The sequence below is a fragment of the Lycorma delicatula genome, chromosome 4 (genome assembly GCF_047948215.1).
Source record: "Lycorma delicatula isolate Av1 chromosome 4, ASM4794821v1, whole genome shotgun sequence".
NCBI classification, from domain to species: domain Eukaryota; kingdom Metazoa; phylum Arthropoda; class Insecta; order Hemiptera; family Fulgoridae; genus Lycorma; species Lycorma delicatula.
The window spans coordinates 140,592,484-140,618,674 of NC_134458.1; the positions used below are offsets into that span (position 1 = coordinate 140,592,484).

The following is a 26,191-nucleotide window of genomic DNA, read 5'->3' on the forward strand; positions in this document are numbered from 1 at the left end:
CTCATCCTTTAAACTACAAATCTACCTTATCACTTTTTCAACAATCTTTCTTTCCATCCATGATCATCAGAACAACTTTGAAATGTGCAAATAATGACTAATAGAACCTTTACACTATTATAATATTTAAGCATGGCTCTACAGTCACAAACAAGGTTATTTTAAGAAAAATATTATGAAATATATTTAGTTTACTTCATATTTCTTACTATTGATTTAGTATTTATAAAGCAATTTAAAATCTGGTTAACCCTAAATCTTACTGTTCTTCATCAATCTACATAGATTTATTAGAATTTTTGAAATACCGTAAACGTTACTTTTTATATACTTAAAGTATAAGCCATAAATCTATACAAAATAACACACAAAATTAATGATTTACTGTGCTGTATAGAGAATGATTTTACATTTTCAGTTTATGCTACTGAGGCAGCATACAGTTATGCAATAATATCCTGTCACTTGCAAGCATAAAATTAAAAAAAATCTGTTAACATTTTGCAAACCAAATAAACCTTTTTTTTTTTTTGTCTTCAGTCATTTGACTGGTTTGATGCACCTCTCCAAGATTCCCTATCTAGTGCTAGTCGTTTCATTTCAGTATACCCTCTACATCCTACATCCCTAACAATTTGTTTTACATATTCCAAACGTGGCCTGCCTACACAATTTTTCCCTTCTACCTGTCCTTCCAATATTAAAGCGACTATTCCAGGATGCCTTAGTATGTGGCCTATAAGTCTGTCTCTTCTTTTAACTATATTTTTCCAAATGCTTCTTTCTTCATCTATTTGCCGCAATACCTCTTCATTTGTCACTTTATCCACCCATCTGATTTTTAACATTCTCCTATAGCACCACATTTCAAAAGCTTCTAATCTTTTCTTCTCAGATACTCCGATTGTCCAAGTTTCACTTTCATATAAAGCGACACTCCAAACATACACTTTCAAAAACTTTTCCTGACATTTAAATTAATTTTTGATGTAAACAAATTATATTTCTTACTGAAGGCTCGTTTAGCTTGTGCTATTCGGCATTTTATATCGCTCCTGCTTCGTCCATCTTTAGTAATTCTACCTCCCAAATAACAAAATTCTTCTACCTCCATAATCTTTTCTCCTCCTATTTTCACATTCAGTGGTCCAACTTTGTTATTTCTACTACATTTCATTACTTTTGTTTTGTTCTTGTTTATTTTCATGAGATAGTTCTTGCGTAGGACTTTATCTATGCTGTTCATTGTTCAAATAAACCTGATTTATGAAAAAAATTAAAAGAATCATATGATAATGAGTGATCTTATATTCCCAGTTATGGTTATGATACATATTTACACCAAATACCTATTTCATCAGACTATCTGTGGTTTTTCAATAACTAGTTTTTAGTTGAAACTGTAATAGTTTCATCTAATAACAAGACCTAACAAAAGTTTAAAATGGTTTTAGTATTGAAACATCATTTTTGGGGAAGGATATTAATGTCAATTCAGTTCTTTTGGATGATCCTGCTAGTTTTATTTCTACAAAGATACATAACAGAAATGTATAATTCAAAATTTAAATAATTTCTCTCTAAAGAAATATTTTTAAAATTGCCTATTTCAATCTGTAAAATACTTTTTTTCTCAGTGTTACTTGTGGCCATTCTAATAAAGCAAATATTGAATAAAATAACAGTAAATTATTTATTTTAATAAATGGTAATTAGCTTTAAATAAATTTGTATGTAATTTATTATAATCATTTTTTAAATTACTTTTTGTGTTGGTAAGAAAATTATACAAGAAGAAACATAAAGAATAGTTGTACAATAGTTCAAATTTATAAAATTATCAACATTTCTTTTAATATAATTTACACTTCATTTTTCCTGCTAAATAATTGTTGTATCAATCCATACAAAGGAAACAGATAAAAGTAAATCAATGTCACACTTTGTTATTTAGGTGTTTTTTATAGATTCTAGTTTGTGCACGAAAAAATTTCAATTTATTTTCATTCGTAACAAACAATACGAAAAAAAATCAACTATTTGCATAAGCATATTGTCAATCATTTCATTTTCAGACTTATTTTAGTTACATTTAGTTTGTCTGTGTAACAACATAAAATATTAATACTTTTTCAGTCCTTGTAGCTTTGAAGAAATAACTTTGATAAGAAAAAATGAAGATCCAGTATTTCCATCTTTTCAGGCTTTATTAATAACTTTGGGTTCTCATAAAATATTAATTTTGAGGTTTAATCTATCATAAACTGCAGGAAAACTAAATCACAATGTTTCATGATGTTTTTTGTAGCAGAATAAGCTTTTTTTTTTTCACTGTTTGTTTTCACAATATTTCAATTTTTTTTAAACATTTATTATCAAACTTCAGGTATACAATGTTGTAAAGTATTTAAAAAATAATAATAAATTAGATATATAATTATTATATTAGATATAATGGTTTTAAGAACAAATAATCTTTCAAGTATCGAAATGATCTTAGCAATAAGAATTAATTGTACTTGCAGATGTTTAGTATTAACAAGCTTGAAAACTCATTTTTTTATAGATTTTCAATGAAAATGTTGCTTTTTATGTTGCGATTATATTCAAAATTACTCGTTTTATGGAAAATTGTTAGACATTAGAACCTTTTAAATACTGAATTAATTTTTATTTATTTTTTTTTTAACAAAAAATTACTCACACCTTATTGGTTCAGAGAATTTACTTATTTAAAAAATTCTTATCATATAAGTGAAGGATTTCTTATATTAAAGGATTTCTTATTCAAAAATCTTATATTAAACTTATTGTTCTTTGGGATAGTTATGGAAAAACAAGAATGGACTTAATAAAATGTAAAATGTAAATTACAAATAAATGTATTTCATGAAAAATAGAAAATTTAATTAATTACAATACCAATTACCAACGCTAGATTTAATTTTTTTTTAATTTCAGTTCATTTTTTTTTTCATTCACTTTTGAAGACAAAATAAGTAATTTCCTAATTAAATATACTGTTACATAATAAATTAAAAATATACTCATTAGCAGGATTAAAATAAAAATTGCAAAAATGTCCAACATGTAGTATTGGTACCACGTTAAATCACATGCAGATGGTCTCAAATGAGGAGCTCCTTTATGTCTTATTACATATTCCACCCACCAGAGTGCAGTATCCACAGCAGACATTGGTTTGTCTTTAGTTATTAATGATAAACGCATCATATTTTCTTTATAACTGAAAAAAAATAAAAACAATTCAAAATGTATATAAAAGATAATTTTTCATTTTTAAAAACTCAACTTTCTAAAATTGTAAATTTTTTTAACATTTTTTGTTGTCTATTTAGGTTTTGTAGTAACGTGTTTATTGTCCATTTTAAGAAAAATAATTTCTAAGATACCCTGCCATAATTTAATATATTTTCCAATACACTACTAACACATTAATACATAATTAAAGGCATCTTGTACTTTTCCTTCAAATTAGCCTTCAATCCTGTAAAACATAACTATAGTTAGATTAAAAAGAAAAAAATTACATCATGTACTAAATTGAAATATGTACTTTTTTTAATTATTTCATAAATAACTCATTTAATAACAAATATACTATTTGTATTTTTAATAATATTGTCCTATTTTTTAAATGAGAAATTCAAACTTCAATAAAAAATACAAAAACGATGTTATTAATTTAGGTAAAATAAGAGTTTTCCATTATTTCATCAAATGAAGGTTGCTTCATCCAGTATTATTGGGAATGATCATCTATGAAAAATAAATAAGTATTTGCAACATCTGCAGTTATATCATACAATAAACATTTCAAAATAGTTTTTCACAGAAATAAACATTTTTAAAATCCAAAAATGCAGTCATCTGCAAAAATAAATTTAAAAAGTTTTTCTTTAATAATCAGAAATTGGTGTACATGAAAAGAGAATCAAGTTTAAAAGAAGTCACTAATATTTTTATAATTTTACATTGAGTAATACATAAATACATCAGCATGCTGTGCTGTAATATTGTAATAGGCAGTAAATGAACATTTTTAAAATAGTTTATTTTTTCATTGAGTTTTTTCTTTTTTTCAACCACACCAGTCCAGTTATTATTCATAAATAACTAAATTATGAAAAATTTGTTTACTATAAAGAATGATCTTTTTTTTTACTACCTTGTATTTTTGAGAAGTTGCTCTAGACTTTTAAAAATAATATCATTATTTATTTCATTAAATTCCACCTTTATTCCAGCACCAGAAGATACTACTTTCATCGTATTGAAATCTTGATCAGCAAACATTGGTATACAAAGTAATGGAATACCAAAATAAGTTGCTTCTTGAAAACTTTGAAGACCAATCTGACTAATAAAAATTTTCATTTTTGGATGTGCTGAAACATACAGCAGAGTATTGTTTAGTTGAACTCAATACACAAAAAAAAAATTACTTCATCACCTAAAATGAAGTATTATGAAGTTCATAAGTAAAATGACAAAAGAACTTTACTTTTACTACTGTTTTCTACCAATTTTTACTGTTACATGAACAACAGATATATCATTATTATCTTTTACTTGGAACCACCACATTAAATATAAAGGGGCCACAATCAATTTAGTAAGATAAGATAAGTACCTTAGTAATCTGTTTGGCAATAAATTCCTGTTTAACAATCATGCCAGGCAGGTAATGTCGAACACAGCTAGCTACATAAAAATTTTATAGTTACAATCAGTAAAAAATAAACTTTTTGCTGGCCAGTAGAAAGTTAAATATTTGACATAATAATCAAATTATAACATATAGTTTGACAGTTGTACAAGTATAAAGACTGTCTTCAAGACGTCTAAGGATGGTTTATAACAGAAAATTTAAAAGTATGGTGGCACTTTATTGGCTTAAAAGTTGTACAGTCTTATTCAAAAGTGTAATAAACAGCCGTGATTTTAATCACTGATTAGTTTAATACCGACTCATATGAGAAAACAACTGTGATAGGAAAGATTCTTCTGGTGGAATTAATGATGAAGGTTTAGGCTGCAATATGTGCAATACAAAGAGCACAGAGTTGAATTTATACAGTAAGAGTCTCAGCAGTAAACTATATTACACATCTTGAAATCATTTAAATTTATAATTACACCTCATTCTTTACCGAAGAAGGGATGAAATACCTTGCTATGAACACATGGCAGAACAAGCAGAATGCCTATCTCATAATCACGAAGATCTGTAAAAGAATGCATACTGGATTTGAGCATATAGCACTAAATTTCATTTAAGATTGGGCCAAGCCTTATTCAACTGCAATTCACCTGATACAGTTCATGCAATTTACTGATTATTACCTAAAGAATTATTATCTAAGGTGGCATAGTCCATCTGACACTAGATGACTGCCCTGTTACAGCAGCTACAGACTACTGATTTGGAATGCAAGAGAGTATCAACAGCAGTGTAGCTCTGAGAAGCAAACAGCACTTTCAGAGAAACAAGGAAAGGAAGGTCTTTGAGGAGATTGTATAATTCAATTAATAACACTAATTAATTAAAAGAAGTCTCAATCTCATTGAAAAAGCAAATCAAATATGATCTATATTTTATATATTTAATTTACAGAGTTAATATTTATGGTATAAAGACACACAGGGACCAAATTAAGGTAGCTACATATTTCAACCTCAACAGCTTCATTCCATTCTAGGCATCTACCGGAAGGAATATTAATTTCTGCTCTTTTTACTAATAACTTATGCTTTGCCATTTTAAATATGTAGCTATTTGTGGGTGATTTATGCACTGTTTAACTGAAACATTTGGGGTTAATTCCAATTTCAAGTATAAATTTTGATATATTTTATTTCAATTTTACTACGGTTACTCATTAACTGTTTTTCATTTCACAAAAGATTCTCAGGATCTATGCCATTATTAGATCAATATATGACAAGAGAGATGTCAGAAGCAATAACGAAAGTTATTGCTTTGGAGCACAACAGATGTAAATATTTTTGTCTGTATAAGATATATAGACAATAAGAAAGAACAAAAAGGAAAGGTTAGGGACATTTAAAATAATAAAATATAGGTAATGAAATAATAAAAATGAAATAAGAAAGAGAATATAACAATTATTATTCCAAAGATGAACAAGAAATTTATTTCACCCATTCACAGGAAGAATATTGGATATGGTATATGATGAAAGAAGAGATTCAGTTAAAGTGAAAGAAAGCGAACTCAATGAATAAATGTGAAAATGATTTGAAAGAAAGAAAACAGAAAATATGAAACACTGAAGAAAACCCTAGTCACCTCTATTAGAAAATTTGGAAGAGGAATAGATATGTCATGACAGGCTTAATTTGGTTATATATCATACATTATAATTCTACATTAACAACACCCATTCACAAATATTTATATTTTTACCTAAAACTGATTGTTGTGGTACCCATTTTCTTGTAAGAACATTATCTGGTCTTCCAAATAAATCTGTGTCTGCTTCCCACTTCCATAATACTCTCATCTTTGGAAACTTTTTGAAAGCTTCAAAGAATGCTGTTCTTTTCTCTTCAGAGACTGATTTACCCTTCATGTTGCTACCAAGACTAAAATATATAACTCCATCTTCAGCTTCATCCATCCATTTCTGAAGATCCTAAAATAATTATTTTTACAAATTTACAGTCACTTCAATAGTAACATAAATTACTACAAGAATTTAAGAATTTATTTTAGCTACATCTATTTTGAAATATAATAAAAATAAAGAAGAAAAAAATTAATAGCCAGGTCAAAAAAAATTATATATATATGTATTATTTTATTGAAATTATGATTGCAATGGTATTTATTTAGGAAAAACAATTAGATCCTTTAAAACTAGATTTGTTGAACATTATAGAAATTACAAAATCATAAGTTAGGTTTATATGGTAGATCATTTAATAAACAATAAACATTCTATTTCTGATATTAATGCAAATTTAGAAATATTAGAGATTAATAGAGATGAAAAAAATTAAATATATTAGAAAAATATTACATATATAAATAAAATTAAATTTCAATTTGATAAACCAGCAGACAGTGTTTGAGGAAGACAGTCATAAAAACTGCTACAGATAGCAGTACTCAAATAATAAATTAACACACAATTTTCATTTTAATATTATTATAATACAACAAATATTATATCATTTGTATGGTTGATTTTAGAATTTTTAGCTTTTTAATGTGCAGTTTAATATCCCACAAAAGTACTTTGATGACAAAATTAAAGTAAGAGTCCTTATCTCAATATTCTGTACTAGGTGGTTTATATTAGCAGAATTTAAATATATATATATAAAATATATATTTTTAATTTTATTTACGTAGAAATATTAGTAAGAGTGCTAGAGTTTATCCAGTGGTGGTCATAGTCTAGTATAACTTAGTCAGAAGTAACAAATATTATTCCGGCAAATGGATACAATTTCTTTCATACACAGGAATTATCATTTAAAAATTGTTAAAGATTTAATACTGCCTACTTTATATTAAAAGATAAAATAAACTTCAGTTATGGTTAACTGTAACCATAATTTAAGTTATTTTAAGTTAAGATTGATTCCCTTCCCATGGAAGCTTTCAATAAATCAGTATCACAGTTGTTACATGCAAAAACTAACAAGTAGAAATCAAAAGAAAATATAACGAACAATATTTACACAAGTTTAATTTTATGTGAACAAATTTCAATTATTATTACCTTTTTAAATTGCAATGGGTAGATTTTCATAACTGAAGGGAAGCTGAGAGACCAAGGAAGACAGACGTAGCTAGGCCTCTTTAAAACAGTTGATTACTCACCATGCCAATCATGTAAAAAAATTTAATTCTTCAGACAGTACTGTACATAATTATAAAATACAGCTGGCAGTACTAGGCAGTTATTCAAACAGCTTATAAAGCAGAATGTTTTAAAAACAATGGTTAGAAAATATCACTTTTTCAATTTTTGTTAATTTAGAAGCAATTAATAATAAAAACTTATATTATTTATCACAGGGGAGTAAGGGTCTGAAGAGAAAGAACCCTTAAATATTAATCAGAATGTCTTTTTACTTTTTTCTTTTTTAAGTAGAATGGGTTTCAAAGAAAAATTGAATATCACAATATTTTTATTTTTGTTAATTGAGGCTCCATGGGAAGCTAGAAAGTTTGGGGAATAAGAAAGCCTAAATTTTTTAAACATCATTTTGTTTTGCTTATTTCCAAAGATTTAAATATTATATATTTTATATTTTAATTATATATATTTTCAATTTTATTACTTTAAGGGTCCAGAAGTTCCTAGGGTGCTCAGTCTCAATGATATCATTTAGTTTTACACAGTTCTTCCAAAAGCAGAGGTTTCTTCACATAAAATGCAAAGAATATTTCAATTTTTTTTTAACTGAGAGGACTTCATGACTTGTGTCAAGCAGCCTGAAAACTTAAGAGTAATTGTATTATTTATATTAAGGGCAATTCACTTTTTGAAGTGTTGTAAAATACTGGTTTTTACCTATCATGCAAAAATAGTAAATTTAGCATTAATATCAACCTAGTTTTTAATTGTGATTATTTAAATTATCATATACTTAACATCCTCATTTTGTAGTAATTAAAATAGTTACTGCCAAACATTACAATTCTGACATTTAACTAAAATGATAAAGGTCATTACATAGCTCAGAAGTAAACCACTGTTTTTCTAATTTAGTGATTCATGGTTCAAATTAACGTAAAAGTGATTAAAATGTACATCTCAAGGAATCCTACACCAGTTACAATCAATGGCTACACTTTATTTGAATTCTTTTTTAAATACTCACATTCCCTTACTCTCAAGCAGATGGTAAACTTATGTAAATAAAGCTTGAAGGAAAAATCACTTTTCCTAAATTTTAGATTATTTGGGGATAAAATAACAGAGTAATAAAATTATTACACTTCAGATGTTTTGTATAGTCTTGGGTTTATCTTTTCTTAGGATGTCATTAATTAAATTATAAAAAACAAAAGGTACCAGGTAAAATGATCATATTCAAATTCAGTTAAAAAAAGCCCTGGCTACTGAAATGTCTTAGTAATTGCATACAACTTGAAACGTAACCTTCCCCCAGAGGTAAAGTTAAAAATTATTATTTTCCTTATGATTATTCTCTTATCACTTTTCATAAAATGAAAATAATTTTAAAAATATTCTTACATAATCCCTTAAATTGGTAAAAAGTTACAAAATCTGCACAAATCCAGCCTATGAAAAGCAATTCTGTCTGTTGTGTGTATTTAAAATTACCTCAAAAGACAAAATTTTTGCTGTTTGTACAAGAAAGAATAATTTTACAACTTAAAAATTTATCATCTATTTCTACAATAAATGTCTCAATACAAACATAAAAATAAATTTAAAAAGTTTATGTCAATAGGCTGAAATATCCTTAAATTACTACACTATACAAAATTACTATACAAAAATCAGATTATTTTTATCAGATGGGAGAGGGTGCTTTTATAACATTTTTTTTACAGTTCCTAAGAAATTTAGTTATTATTTTTTGATAGAATATTATTGTTTATAGTTAGTTAGTTACTTTGCAGTTATTATAATTATATTATCGTTTGATAAAAAAAACTTAATGCATGTGAGTAAAATCTTCACTAAGTACAATTCCCATTCAAATTTCTGCAACCCCAACATTATCCACCTAACTCAAATAGTTTAAAAAAAATAATAAATTATTAGAATTAATATGTTTAATACACAAGATACCATACCAAATTTCACAATGTAGTTTTCTTAGATATAAAACCAAAATCCAAATAATCATACATGATCCTGTGCAGGATTTTTTTCATTCAGAACTAAAAAACTTCAATAGTTAAAATAAAAAAACTAGCAAATTTTTTTTATTAAAAATGCTTTGTAGCATACAGCCAGAAATTTGCAAACAATCAATCTCGTAAGACAGCTGAAAAAATTCTAGCACTGGAGATGATCATTTACCTGACTAGCAGATTCTGAGATACGACTAAGTTATTTTAATAATAGAAATAATAATATTAAAAAAGCTGTTAATAAAGTTTTAATAATATAAACATGTGGAATAAACCAAAGAAAGTTCAAAAAATTAAAAAAAAAAATCATATTTTTTAACTCTGATCAGATGTCCACCCTCAATATTGCACTTAAAGTTTTTTTTTTGGATAAGTTGCACTGCTACTATACTTAGGAAGACAAAAAAAAATCGGTTAAAGAATATGAAATAAATAAAAAGATAGCTTTTTTTAATTTTTTGGGAAAGGGGGAATTTCATGGTAAATGTTTTTTGAATATGGTAGGATGAACATCCACGTATGTACTGACTTAATATTAAGTGGGATTATGTCTGCAAAATTTAGAGAAAATTGCCTCAAAAAATTATATCTATCCCACCCCCTGGAGATATTGATCTAAAACTTTTTATCAGCAAATTGCCTCATGAGTCTCTGATCAAATTTTATCAAAATCAGTTTACCCAGTCAAACGTTAAGCTTCAAACACACCAACACACATACATATGTATGAATATTACCTTGCACTTTCTTTTTTTTTGGGGGCCCAGGGTCATGAAACATCAAGAAATGCAAAAACCCATACCCCATTTTTTGACTGATTACCATACTTTCCTTCTTGCAGCATAGCTCTAGAGCTAAGCTGCCAAGAAAGTAGAATGTTGACAAAAACAAAAAATAATGAAACAAGAGTATTTTTATTACGTACCGCTGGTAAAGGTGGTGGAGTTTTTAAATGCATTGGTCCCACATATACTGTGTTTGGATGAACTGGTTTAGAATATCCAGAAGCTAAATCAGCACTAACAATCAATAAACTTTTATTTGATTCCAATTCCCACAGATTATGTTTAAAATTTCCAAAATACTGTCTCATGATTTTATCTTGTTCTGGTTGCACACACATGTTTACTATATAAAAATCAAAGTATAATATTATAAATAAATTAATAATGCGATCCCATAATGACATATGATCGCTACTAATTCCGAATGAAGAAGGTATATATGAAGGAATAATTGGATTACCAAGATCAGCATCAACAGCAGAACATACATGGAATGTTACTGCTGAAACAATAGGTGGATTTCCAATCAATTCTGAGAATCCTAAAAGACCAGATGTAAGCAATGGTTCAACAATAAGAAGATCATAATTTGTTCCATTCAGTTCCCTGTTAAAACAAATAACAAACTATTAACATTTAAATACAAATCATTTTTTTAATATTTTGACTTATTGCTGTTTAACTTCATTGAAATTTATACAATTATTTTAACTTAAACTAACAAAATGACTGAATAGTTTGTTTATTTTTTAAAATAATTTATCTATCATAATTTACTTATAGTTGATAAAAAAGTTACACAAATTAAATAGGGTTAATATTCATAAATATAATAATTTAACAAGTACACATTCAAGTAACTGTTAGCGGTTTTAAATTCAGAACAGTATTTTAGACAATGATGCTAACCACCTAATTCTCACATATTGTTGAATATAGCCAGGAATATTATAAAACAACTTATACATTTGGAAGCCTATTTGCTAGATCATCTACCTAAGAACAAACAGCAGTTTGTAACCCTAAATTACATAAAGCAACAAATAACACTGTTTTGTTTATGGTACTAAAATTTGGGTCTGTGTACATTATTAAACCATATCCACCAATATAATTACAGATCTATTTAGTTATACAAGAAAGAGAAAAATCATATATTTTTTTTATTGTTTCCTTAAAAATTTCAACAATACTATATTAGTAATAAGTGGAATGTACATACACAATACACAAATATAACTAGTATATATAGTTATTAGTATATAGTGTATGATTATATATATGTATCATTCTGTACAAATTAACAGAAAGAATTATAACATCGAGCAAATGATCATGATTAATAAAACAACTAACTAGACTTATTAATAAAATATAATTGTTTTAAATTCTATGTAACGATTTGCATGTGATAAAGATTTGTCAAGAGACTAAATTATTACAATAACAATACAAACTGTATATAATATTTAATATCAAAAGCAAACGCATACTCATATCAGGGTGAGTTAAAAATTATTTACACTTCCACCATAATAATCCTTCAAAGTTGTCATACTGCCTTCTGTGCGCCTTCCTTAGAGTTGGTACTACTGCAGATGACTGCTGACTGCAGCAGTACCACATACATGAGTATGTGAAATTTGATACCAATCACATCAATAGCCTTCCAGTTATTACTGTGTAAAAATATCTGCTCTGCTAGCAGTTTCTGCCAAGGAGGTACAGTGAGCAGTGATCCAATTTCTCAGGTGTGAAAGGGGCTAAAATTCATTGTAGACTTTTATCACAATAGGGGACAGTCCTTTATCATGTAAAAGTTTTTTTTCATGGATCAAAAATATTAAAACTGTCCAGATGAGTGTGACGCATGAAGAGGGTACAGGACAACCATCAACTTCCACCACAGACAAGATTCAGCAAGCTCAAGATGGTTCTGGCAAATAGGCAAGTTACCATCGATGAGGTGTCATCATTTTTTAACATCAGTTATTGTTTTGACCCTCAAATCATCCATAACAAGTTTGACTTCCACAGTCTGTGTACAATGGGTAGCAAGATAGCTTACTGTATGACATCTGGCATTCCTTGATCCCTTCAGCAAGGAAAGCTATTTTTGAGCAGGATAGTTACTAGTGATGAAACGGAAGTTCATCACTTTGAGCCAGACTCAAAATGCCAGAGTATAGATTGAAAATACCTGGGATCTCTGATGAAGATAAAATTCAAGATTGAGTCATCGGCAGGAAAGGTCAAGCTAAATGGTTTTTGGGACATAAAAGGGCCTACACTGTAAGACTTTATGAAAAAAGGGACTACAATCAACAATCAACAATCTATATTAGTAATAAGTAGAATGTACATACACAATACACAAATATAACTAGTATATATAGTTATTAGTATATAGTGTATTATTATAGTATCATTCTGTACAAATTAACAGAAAGAATTATAACATCGAGCAAATGATCATACAGATCATAAATAATGATCATAAATTATCATCATCGAGCAAATGAGTTACAGTGAAATGTTGAAATGCAAGTTGAAGTCAGCAACCTGCAACAAAAGCCAAAATCTATTGTTAAAAAAAGTGTTGTTATTGCATGACAAGGCCCGTCCGCACACAGCTTGCCATACCGATCAAACCATCAACAAGTTGAATTTTGTTTACTGAAATAACCCTCGCCCAATCACCTAGATCTTGTTCTGACCAACATTCATTTGTTTGGGCCACTCAAGGATGCTTTGTGAGGTCGTCGATTTTCCATAGAATTAGATGTGCAGGAAGCAGTGCAAAAGTGGCTTCGCAACCAACTGAAAACCTTCTTCTTGGAAGGAGTACGCAGGCTTGTGGACCACTGAACCAAGTGCATTGACAAGGAAGGTGACTATGTAGAAAAATGATGAACATGTTGAACCACTACCATTATATAAATAAATTGTAGAACGAAAAGTGTAGATAATTTTTGACTTGCCCTCGTATTATAAGACAATTGTATTATAAGGTATCTGTTGAATTCCCATGAGAATGTTTAGAAAATAGTGTTAATTAATTAGCAGTCTACCTTTTACCATTTACTAATTCACTTGTTATCAAATTGTTAGTTGTTCTAAAATATTCACAATGACTAAATAATTTAGTGATAATTTTTTTTTCTTCTGAAAACTAGGAAATTTTGGGTGACTTTCTTTTTGAATGTGTTATTAATCAATGATTTATTTTCTTAACAATTTTCTGTTTACAACATATTTTTAATAAAGCAACCAAAAAAATATTTTTTATAAAAGAAAGTATATTTTTCAGGTAATAAATGAATTTAAATGGAAGTTGAAACATTCTCATAGCTGTTAGAGATATATGAAATTAAGATGGGTTTAGAGTTAAAAGAATTTAAAATTTCTGTATAACTCAAAATCAGCTCTATTTTTTTTCTTTTTTTGAAAATTCCTTTATGTACATTAACGGTGAATAGTGTTATGGGATTTAAAGAAAATAAGAAAAAATCAAACTATCAGCAAAAACAATCCAAATCCAAATATCCTCAACGTGTTGTCTTTTAAATTTGAGAAGTTATAAAAGAAATGTTAATACTACAATATTTACAATCTTCATTAGTTCAATTAAAAGATTACGCAAACTGAAGTTTAAAAAACTATTATAAACTTACTACAGGAAATTGATTTAATATTTTCACTGCTCAAAGTTAAATGAATCCTAACCCACAGTCTGATAAAGTAAATCAAATTTAATTCTGTAAAAGGTTACTCAAAAAATATTTTCCCAGTCTTCCAATTATTTCTGGGATAAATGTAGTTAATTGGAGCATGTGGAAAAGTGATAAATTTTCATCAAGATGTCCTGCATTTCATTCAATTGACTTGTACCATTGTTCAATATAACGAAGATGTTGGACACAATAACATTATTGCAAATTGTAAAATTTCAGACAGGCAATGGAAAATTTACAACTAAGTAACAGCCAAGCTTCTGCCTCCTTTGGTATTAAGAAATACATCTGGATAATCAATAATCTTAGTGGATTAAATCATGGAAATATTGGATGTATTCTGATTGATTCATATGATATTTTGGGAGTCTTTAAACAATGCACCTTTCTTGATACAGAGCCTGAATGCATCTACATCCTTGTTCATGTAATAAGTATACCTGTTGTTTATTATATTCATGGATCAATCATCAGACCAGAATGCATGTTCATCACAAACTCAACAAGAGAATGGTGGCTGGGAACAGCATTCAAGAGCTACTAACTTTAAAATAAAACATGTTTGAGCAGGCCTTAAACTACCAACCTTTTCCACAGGACAGTTATGCTAACTGCCTGTGCTACTCTGACTCACTGGATGTATTCTAATTTACACATTAAAATGAAAACAAAAATTTTACTGTTGTTGCTTTTTTTTAACCAGTCATTCATAAAAATTACAGGGTCTGACTGTAGACTATTTTACATTAGGTTTTACATATATATCACTAGAAGAAGTCAAAAAACCAGGAAATTAGTTAATAAATCACTTACATTTGATGTGATTTTGCTAGTCAAAAATGTCAGTCTTTTAGTGCAAAAAAAATACATGAGAAAACATATTTGTCATGCATGGTTCCTTAAAAATATATTATTTTTTATTTCTACAAATTGAATAAAATAGATGGATGGATTATCACTTATTTAAATTACAACCCCTTTTTCTCATTAACTTTCTTAATTTTTAATAAACCCCTGTGAAGTTTGCAAGTTTTTTTTTCAAAACACAACTTCTTGCTAGTTTTACTGATCAACTACATAAAAAGGGGCTTCCCCTGCTAACCCATGCTGTTATCACAGAACTTCTTCATCACAGCCTTCTGAAAAATATTAACTGAAAACCAGATATCTGAAAGCTATACATTGATATAAATTACCTACTTGCTAGAAATAAATCAACTAGCAGTTAATCAAATCATCATTTTTTATTTTTACAAAATCCATAATAAGATATGGTAGCTTCTTAGAATACCACAACTTATATCTTTGCCTTTCTTCCAATCTCTCGCTTCAAATCCCAGTTAGGCTTGGGATTTTTCAGATGCTACAAAATTCATCTGATTCTCATCATTAAAAACAAATAAAAACAAGATGATAACAATTATCATTCTATTTTTTTTTTTTATTTTGTCTTAAATCCTAGTTATTTTCTAGTTATTCTGTGTGATTTCACAACAAAGATTATCAGAATTTTAAGGCCACCCTTTCTGATACCACCCTCGTCAAAATTTTTAGAATGTGAAAAATGTCATGTCCAATCAGGATTCAAACAAAACACTTCCACATAAAAGATAAAGACTCCTACCATTCTACTAGGTAGGTCAGTTTTAATAAATAAGCTTTTATTATGGTAATATGATATTTATTAATATAAACAATATAGTCATTTTTATTTTTACCAAGTAGTTGTAATTGAATATGAGACTCTGTACTAGAAATAAATCTTTATAGATTAATGACTAACTGTTTCCAAAAGTGTTTAATTATAAAAAATATAAATGTTTTATTTAAATTAACTTATCTCTTTAATACAAATATCCGATGAATTTATAAACTCTAAAAATTTGTTAGACTACTGGTTTTATCTAAACAAGACTTACTTCTTATTCAACATTATTACATTAAAAAATAATGTAATGAAATAAGTAATAAATAAAATAGCTTGAATTTTGTAAATTAAATGTTTCAGATAAACTTAAAACCTATATATCTCATAATTTCTTTGTTATTACAACCATTATTTTTGCAACTAACTAGAGACAGCATAAATGCATTGTTTTCTGTGTAAAAGGTTGCATTAATTTGTAACTTTATATCACTCTTTGTATATTTATCACTCTTTTCGAAGACCATAAAACACGATACAAATATTAAATTCCTTTCTTTGATAGTAATGATATTGACTGCACAGACAGTTTTTTTGGCAAACAGGATAATGGTATCACTTGTAGGGCAGAATATCTCCTGTCACAGCAGGAATGAATGCTCACATATAACAGTGTATTTGACTCAGTGAAGAACGCTACAAGAAACCACTTCAATTCTCACCACCTTAAGCCTGGCATGGAATGCTTGTTATTCTAGCAAAATTACTTCAACAGGACTTTGTCTTAAGACATACTGTAATGGTTCCTTCCATGATGATGATTTTGGCACTTAACATAATTGATTATTAATTAATCAGGAATATTATCAAGATCCATTGACTGATAAATAAAACCACCTATACCAGTCTCTAGTTGTTTGTATTCATAATGAGTGCTTATTAGGATTTTATTAGTTATCTTAATGTAGATCCCATAAGAGGATTTCTTTTATGCATACTGTAAAAGGACTGTGTGCTGTCGCCCACTTAATAATTTTCTTTACTTCTAACGTATTTTATCTTGATATCTTTACCTGATGAGATTTTGTATCTGTGAAGAATTCAAGATGCTTGTAGTTATAAAATTCAAATATTTTGGAAAACTATTCATCACACTAAAAAGGGAAACTCTTGTTTGTGATGGCATACTAGTTTCCTCTGAAAATTTTTTTGCATCATTAAATACATCATATAAAAAACTTATATCAATATCCCTGTGATTTTTAACTGGTACCTTTAAATAAAAATAGAGAAATAATAGTAAAACCAAATATAAAAGCAATATCTTCATTAAAGTGGTAAATACATTATTAATACATTTAAGTCAAAATTTCAATGACTGCTATTTGGATTATTTTGTTAGAAATACTTGTACTACGAACAGGTAACTCTATAAAAAAAAGTCAAGTGCTCTTATTGTTGAAAAGGCTATATTTTCCTCCCTCTAATCCCACATTTTTCTTATAAATCAGAATTATAGCTAACTTCTCCAAGCACTTGCTCTAACAAACCCATAAAAACTTTTGAAGATTGCTGTAATTATTTTATTAGTATAACCTGTATATTGTTATCATTATGGTTAGATTTATTGAAATCAACATTTATTTCTAAAGATGCATCCACACTATAACAGATTATCTCTTCCTGAATTACTTATAATGTTGCAAGCAATGAACTATTTATTTTATCAACTGTATTATTCCTATTCATCTATCCATAAATGATACAGGTCACATCTTACTACAATATGGTTTGATACATATGCTTTGATACAGATATGGTACAGATACATGGGATGTCGATACATGTTAACAAAAGATTAGTTTATGACTAGCAATATCACTATCAATGATTGAATTAAGATGCAATATCATTGATAGTGATATTGCATCTTAATTCAACCTATTTAAAATTGTTATGCAATCTATTTTTAACAAAAGATAATTAATGTAACAAATCAATGACATTAAACAAAAAAAATTGAAAGACTAAAGAATGCATAGCCAAGTTGTTTATTTTTACGAACAACATTGTTATAATATCATTAAAATACCATATTTTAATGATTATCAAAAACGTAAAAACTTAAGGTTTTCATATTATAGAACAATACTATTTAAATTATAAACAATATCTAGAAACAATTTTTTAATTTATATTTAAAATTGTTATTAAGTAACATAATTTATACTTTATAACAACTTTTAAATTAGTCTAAAATGTTGCACAGTTCAACAGTTGAAAGCTTCAACATGAATTTGATTTTGATGGTTATTTATAGGTCTCCTTTTGAAATTTTTACAAAATTATCAATTTGTAATAATAATCAATTTGTAATCATAATTTATAATTATGGCAATTTTAATGCTAACTTTCTAGACAATTTTAGAAATATGAAAACTACTTAATAAAGTTTGTACTTGCAGGGCTATGTATTTCTATCACTTAAGTAACAAGAATTATTCTATCTCTCTACAGCTCAAATCAATAATACTCTTATAAATTCAACTAAAGGCGTGTTTTTTTTCTTTTGTATTACTCATGTCTTTCAGACCACAACTATCAACTTATCATACAATCATTTTTTATAAATGGATATAAACAAATTTGACTTCTTTTGCTTGTGTATTAAGTACTAAAACTGAAAAACTTAAACGTACTAAATTCAATTAAAGACCTATTAAATTCAATTAAATAAAAAATTAAACCTTTATTGCCAGAAACTGATTGGGAAAAGAATAATAACGTATTACCTTTGATGAAAGTTTTGGTATTTTTGTTAATAATCTTCAAAAGGCTTTCTTTTTAGCCTACCTGATTTTCCATGAAAAAAAACAGTAAAAAGAAAAATGCACATATTAGTAGAGGAATTATAAAGTCTAACTCTATCAAAGAAAACTCTATGAAATGTCCAACTTTAATTTTTCTGTTGACCTTCAAAACTATTTTAGAAATTACAAAAGAATTTATTCAGATGTTTAGACTTATTTGCAATTAAAAAATATTGTATAATGATCATTTTTAATATACATACAACCAGTAATAAAAATTAAGTCATTTGACCACAATTAAAAGGAGTAATTTCTAGTAAAAGGAGAAATACAAACTTGCCAAAATTACAAAAGGATTTTACTACACGTATCTCTTCTATTCTGGGGAACAGAAAAATTCTTCTTTGGTATTTCCAAAAACATGGATTATTAGACCCTCTTCAAACTAGACAATTCATTTTCAGTAATTTTTTTAACAATTCCATTTTTTCTAGTTATTACCCAATAAATTAAAACTTAGATTTTAAATTTAAAAAAATAAATATTCAGTTCATACAGATGAAATTGCTTCCTCTATTTTAAAAGAAATTGTAGATAATATAATTGAACTTTTTATAAATTTAATCAACAAATTGTTTTGTAATGAAGTATTTCCTATTTATTTTGTGATTCTTTTGTTATTGCCCTCCATTTGATTTAAAAATCTGTAGACAACTTTCATTATTATTCATATTTTTTAAATTACTTAAAATTATTCAAAGTATTCTTGAAAATATGAATATTAACTAATCTTCAGCATTATGTTAGGAAATATTTTTCTATTGGCATTTATTCCCAGTCTTCAGAAAATATTTTAAATAACATATTTAAAAAAAAGTGTGATCTCAGTAAACATTTCAATTTAGTTTCACAGTTCACAGTTCTGTTCCAACTGTTTCACAGTCCTGTTTTTAATGATGAAAATGTCTAGTAAATAAATAAATACATAATTTTTTTTCTAATCAGTGCATAAATCTATATTATATAAATCATATAAAATAGAAAATTATAAATATTTTAAAAAATTTAAGGTAAAAAAAGTGTGTTTAAAATCCATATTAATTATTTAAATACAAACACATGAAATCATGTTAAGATAACATTAAATATGAAAAATTTCTACAAAATATTTCACAATTCAGAAACTGCTGCTGAAAATTAGTTTGACCTCATATTTATGTACATATTGAATGCGGTGCAGATAAAGCAAGTTTTTTGTTCTAATTATCATTACTTAAAACTTCATCAACAGATTAATACTGTTTCCATAAAAGGAAATTTCTAAATTATATTTTAAATAAGTTAATGGGAAGATTTTTCAATTAATTCAAAATGACAACAAAAGCATTATATCGCCCTTTACTGTAAGCCAAAGTTGGATTATGCAAAAATAGTTCTGCTGTGTGCAATAGTAAAGGCGGATATTACTTTTTAAGAATAAGTGACCATACTTTTTATCAAAGATTGCATACTCCTAAATATAAACGCAAGTATGATTTAACATTTTCTAAATTTTCTAAATATAGGTTACAGCTCATTTCTGTAACTTAAAACTCATTCTAATTTTTTGAAAGAGTCCCAAGAGATGACATTGTACCTTATGAGAGATTAAATGAAGGCATTACAAATATTTAATAATGATAACAAGTTTTGCATTTTATTAAGGCATTTGAAAGCAAATTGGTACAGCTTGAATTTGTTACAAACTAAATCAATCACATTGCGGGTAATCAAAATAAAAGTGTTATCACTAATGGGAATTTTATTAATACTATTGCAATAACTGTTATGTCTAGTTGAGAATCACAGTGCAATAGTTTTATCCATATTATAAGTAAGGTGGTTACAGTCCATTCACTGAATCAATATTTAAGCTTCTATCATATACAATTTTAAATTTCTTTTATATAATTATCTTCAGATATAAATACAATTGTATTATCTATGAAAAGGGTCACAATGAATGGCTCAAGATTTTGAGATAGGTTTTTATTAATAAGTAATACAAATAGCAAGGGGCAAAGAACGCTTCCCTGAGGCAAAGATGTGACTTTAACCAGTTGTAAGCAACTGTCAAATACCAAAGCTATTAAGTTGCTTCATCAGTAAAAAACATGGAACTAAATCAAGTGCTTTACTGAGGTCACAAAAAACTGAAGATGGAACCTATTTGTCACCTAAGGAATTAAAAATGTATTCCAAAGAGTGAGAAATGACTGTCAGTAGACAATTGTTTCCTAAAATCATGCTGAAAGTCTGTTAGTTAGTACATTATGATTTTCGAGAAAAATTGAAAATCAATTTTTTCAAATACTTTAGAAAATATGGACAAAAATGAAAATTGGCCAATAATTTGTTAAATGAAATGTCAACCCTTTCTTAAGGACAGGAATAACAACAGAAGTCTTAAAGACAGTTAGGGAAAACTAAAAAATTCCACTGCTGGAAGATTCATTAATTATATTTGTAAGACAATAACATCTACACAACTTCTTTTAAAATACTAGCAGGAATACCAACCATCAATATACATGGAATATTTACTCTCTAAAATATAAGTCGTAACTTTCTGAGAATCAACAGGAAATAAAAATACTGATTCATCAACAAAACTATTCAAGGTGAATGTTTTTATTTGAAATGGATCAATATTACTGTTTGAATTCTAGAAAAAATATTATTAGATTCCCTTGCCACCTGAATAGGGGATAATATAATGGAAGTCAAGTCCTTTTGTATTATGATTTAGCTGGTCAGTTTTATTTTGAAATCTTATTTCTTTCTTTTCCTGTTTCGCCTCTGGTAATTACCTTTCAGATAATACTTCAGAAGATGAATGAGGATATGTATGATTGTAACTGAAATGTAGTCTTGTACAGTCTCAGTTCAACCATTCCTGATATCTATGATTAATTGAAACCCAACCTCCAAAGAACACTGGTATCCACGATCCAAATCCGTGTAAAAATAACTGGCTTTACTAGGACTTGAATGCTGGAACTCTTGACTTCCAAATCAGCTGATTTGGGAAGACGCGTTCATCACTAGACTAAGCCTGTGGGTTTTTACTTTGAAATCTGCTTTCACTTTTGATAACTATTCACATGTTTTTAAATTGATTGTATGAATTAGATATTAAATTATCGTAATATAATCTTTTAGCAGTACTAATAACTTTAGCATAAATTCAGGAAGTTACCAAACATACTATATTTAGACATTTCACAAAAATTTCAAAGGATAGATTTTACAGTTTTTTCAGTAACCCATACCTTTTTATTTTTATGTTTAAACTATTTCTTTTAAATTAAAAAACAAGATAGAAAGAAAGCCTTCTGAAACTCATTAAAAAAAAAATTATTACATTTTTTTATCATAGCTAATTTTGTTAATACTTTCTGTTTTGTTTCTGACAACAAGGTTCTCAATTCAGTCTTTATTGACAACCTTTTCAAAGAGAAAATAAAAATAATATAATTTTCTTGTTGCAATTTTTTATTAATAAATGCTGCTGTTGCAATTTGACAACTATGATATGAAAAATAGTAATTTGCACAAAAGGATAAAAAATTATCTTTTGGTAAATTTGTAAAATTATTATCTATACAGCTGCCCAAAGTCCTTGTAATTCTGATTGGTGGGGAGATCAAATATTTAGACTGGTTAACAAACTGAGTAATAGTTAGTTCATCACGAGACTAAAATTATCAAGAAAATTAACATTAAAATCACACACACTTTGACATTGAATTTATTAGGAATTTTAAAAATAATTTCCAATAGTTTATCTAGAAAGGTTTCAAAAGAATCAGAAGGAAATCTATAAACTGCCATCAACATTAACTTTAGAACAGTAATTATAAAATTGAAGAGTAGCACACAACTGATTAAAGTCAGGGTCTTACTGACATAAACAGAATTAAAATCTCATCTTTCAATAATATAATCCATAAACAAATGTAGGCCCTCAATTCAAAATGTATAACACGGAAATGCCCAAATAACTTGAATAAAACTTACATTATTGAATTCATAAAAGATATACTTTACACTAACTTTGCATCAAAGCTGTATGAATGTACAATGATAAGGCACAGCATAGCAATTACATGATGACTCATAAGTAAACTAACAATGCCATTCTAATATTAATAGATACTATAATAGCTATACTAATGCAATATCAACATTAACTGAAGAAATTAATCTAAAACTTTTTAATTTAATGCATAAACTTCAAGATTCAGCATGGAGTATTTGCAACGTGAAAAATTGAATACTAACTACAAGAATGTTGACCAGGGTTCAAATAAGCAACTCTCAAAATGAAAGTGTAGATGCACATCATTTTAGACATCTGCTATAATATTTATTTATTTAATATTTTTATGGCTAATACATGATTTGGATTTTAAAAACATTCTTGTGAAATTTTTTATTTCATTGGCATATATATACAGTAATAAAATTTTCCTGGATATTTTAAAAGCTCCATTATCCTTCCTAATTTTCACACCAATTTTTAACTAACCACAATAATAATCAAAATACAACAACAATGACAAAACAGCTACCAAATGCAACTACTAATCACTACTTGTATTACTAAAATATCACTATAATTTCTTATATCAATTTCATTTTAAAAAAAAATATGTCTAAAACTCCACCATAAAATTTCATTTATGAATTTCTTAAATATAGATACATACCTTTTGAGGATTTGGAGTTATGACAGTAAGATTATGTCCTTTGGCAGCTAAAGCAGTACTTAACGTCAATAATGGTTGCTGATGACTGTACGATGCAGTTGGAAAAATACATAATATGTTGGCAGCATTGCAACAAGTTATACATATTGTACACTTGATTAATATCAATTTTATTAATTTACCTTTCGACTAAAAAATATAAAATTAATTAAAAATAGATATACTATGTCTGCTGTTTTAATGTAGTTGCCTTATTCAGAGTAAGGCACTTACATCAAGACTACGAAAACCTCATAGTACAATAAAACATCCTTTTAATATCATGCTTTAAAAAACAGTAATTACATTTCAAAACATTCAACTGCATTTTAATAATGCATTAATTAATACATAACACTTATTAAATTATTCTTCCTCATAACAGTAATAAAATCTTGAAGTGCCATTTTATTACATATTAGTTACTTTCAGAGAAGCAATAGTAAATATCATAGTTTATCACAAGGTGAAGAGATTACAAAAATGTGCATCACATTATTTACGTATGTATTCTAATAACAAATCAAGATGGTTTACTCAGAGCTCTCCCTAGTCTCCAAAACTGAAGCAGTATCTATATTTAGGCCACATCTTAAGGCATCCTGGAATAGTCACTTTGATATTGGAGGGACAGCTAGAAGGGGAAAATTGTGTAGGCAGGCAACATTTGGAATATATAAAACAAATTGTTAGTGATATAGGATGTAGGGGGTACATTGACATGAAACGACTGGCACTAGATAGGAAATCTTGGAGAGCTGCATCAAACCAGTCAAATGACTGAAGACAAAAAAAAACAAATTCTTAATGCATTTTTATTTCAATTTACTAACAAGCTCCAGTATTTTTCAAAATGAATAGACTGATATTTAGATCATTCAAAACTATAGTTGATTTAAACTGGCTTTCCAATAAAATATGTTAGTATCTTATACTATGTGTTGTTAAAGATGATCCTTAGGTCATATGTTAAAACTGTTAAATATTTCTCAAAAAAAGAAAAAAGGAATCTACAGTTATTTCTGTCATAATCACACATTTAAGTTGTAATTTAAATAAATTTTAAAATCATATTTTAGTAGTTAAAGTTAAAATAATTGTAATTTATCATCATTAGCTTTATTATTACTGGTGAAGAAAGAAAAAATGTTTTGTCAGTTTTTTTTTAATGTCAAATTTATTGAAACATCAACCAAACAAAAAACAGGTAGATATAAATATTTGAAGTTCTTTATTCTTCCTTATCAAGACAATCAATGGCCTTGATAAGGAATGTACATTATATATATGAATATTTTGCAATGATAAATAATTTACATAAGTATCATCATTTCAACTTTTTGAACAACTTGAATTTATGTACAAAATTTTAAAAATACATTTCAATGTTGGAAAATATTTTAATCAACTTATGGGAGAAATATAAATTACTGATAATTTTTAAAGGTTATCAGCTCATTTCCAGAGTATAATCTGCACTTGCATTAGAATATATTGTTTTTATTTGCAAATTCTGAAAGACCTTCTCAAATTGCAACCTATTAAAAAGTAGTGTTAAAGACTATCCCCCATTATTATTATTATTATTATTATTATTATTATTATTATTATTATTATTATTATTATTATTATTATTATTATTATTATTATTATTATTTTAACATATAACAAAATTTTAAAAAGATTTAAAATAGATTTTTTTTATTCACTTCGGTTAGCATAAATCACACAATGAATTTGTCAATAAATTGTTCAAATACTACCAAATAGTGATAGGAGGTTGTAATTGTTCTCATCATATTTTCAGTATCTTTTTTTCATCATGTTTTCTAAAATTTTTAGTTATAATATAAAATTGTCAAGGCTGTTAAATTTGATGCAATATAAAAAAAGAAAAAATATATCAGTTATTCTTACCATGAATGAAATTAGTAAACTTCTTTTTGAAGATAATATAGAAAATCAATTAGAAGTAGTTAAAGTTCTATAACAGTTCAGTAATTAATCAACGCAATACAGTTTTTATCTTGAATTCGTTCAACTAATGATGAATTACTATCACGTCCTACTACTTATTACTACAATGTTAAACGATTGCACCACATAAATTAAAGATAATCTCAACTTCTAATTAAAGTTGCACGTGTAAAAAACCACTCAATTGACACACACTATCTGATAAGTTTATTTTTCATACTATAAAAAAATTTGTAGTATTAAAATATACTTATGATTTTTACAATAAAATACTTTAAGATACTAAAATAACCACTTGATTTGGATTGGTTAGGTAATTTAAGTTAAATTTCCGAATAACTACTCTTACACAATTTGACTCTAATAAATACTTTCTTTCTCAAGTTGTGTAAAACTTAATTTCTGAGAAAAAAAAAGAATTAACATTAAAATGTTTTATTAAAAAAAATATTTTATACTATTCAAATTAAATTAAAAAAATATTACTATTGCACATGTTCGCGGCTCGATCAGGATATTGAGAGATTGACAATTGAAAATGTTTATATAATTCTAATTTAT

At 27.1% G+C, this 26,191-nt stretch overlaps 1 protein-coding gene across 1 annotated transcript; it reads right to left on the reverse strand.

Annotated features, from left to right (window-relative positions):
- Positions 1-2,872: 2,872 nt before the first annotated feature.
- LOC142323920 (UDP-glycosyltransferase UGT5-like) lies at positions 2,873-25,710 on the reverse strand. Its single transcript, XM_075364289.1, has 7 exons — positions 25,571-25,710; positions 23,615-23,803; positions 17,127-17,326; positions 10,815-11,280; positions 6,452-6,680; positions 4,190-4,409; positions 2,873-3,247 (listed from the first exon to the last, which is right to left on the reverse strand). Exons 1-7 carry the CDS (start codon positions 25,571-25,573, stop codon positions 2,941-2,943), a joined length of 1,614 nt encoding a protein of 537 aa, XP_075220404.1. The 5' UTR covers positions 25,574-25,710; the 3' UTR covers positions 2,873-2,940.
- Positions 25,711-26,191: the final 481 nt, after the last annotated feature.

Coding starts and splice junctions, on each gene's coding strand:
- LOC142323920 (XM_075364289.1), bottom strand. Junction 6,681..10,814: donor CTCCACCACCTTTACCAGCG/GTACGTAATAAA, acceptor TAATTATTTTAG/GATCTTCAGAAATGGATGGA. Junction 3,248..4,189: donor CAACTTCTCAAAAATACAAG/GTAGTAAAAAAA, acceptor ATTTTTTTTCAG/TTATAAAGAAAATATGATGC.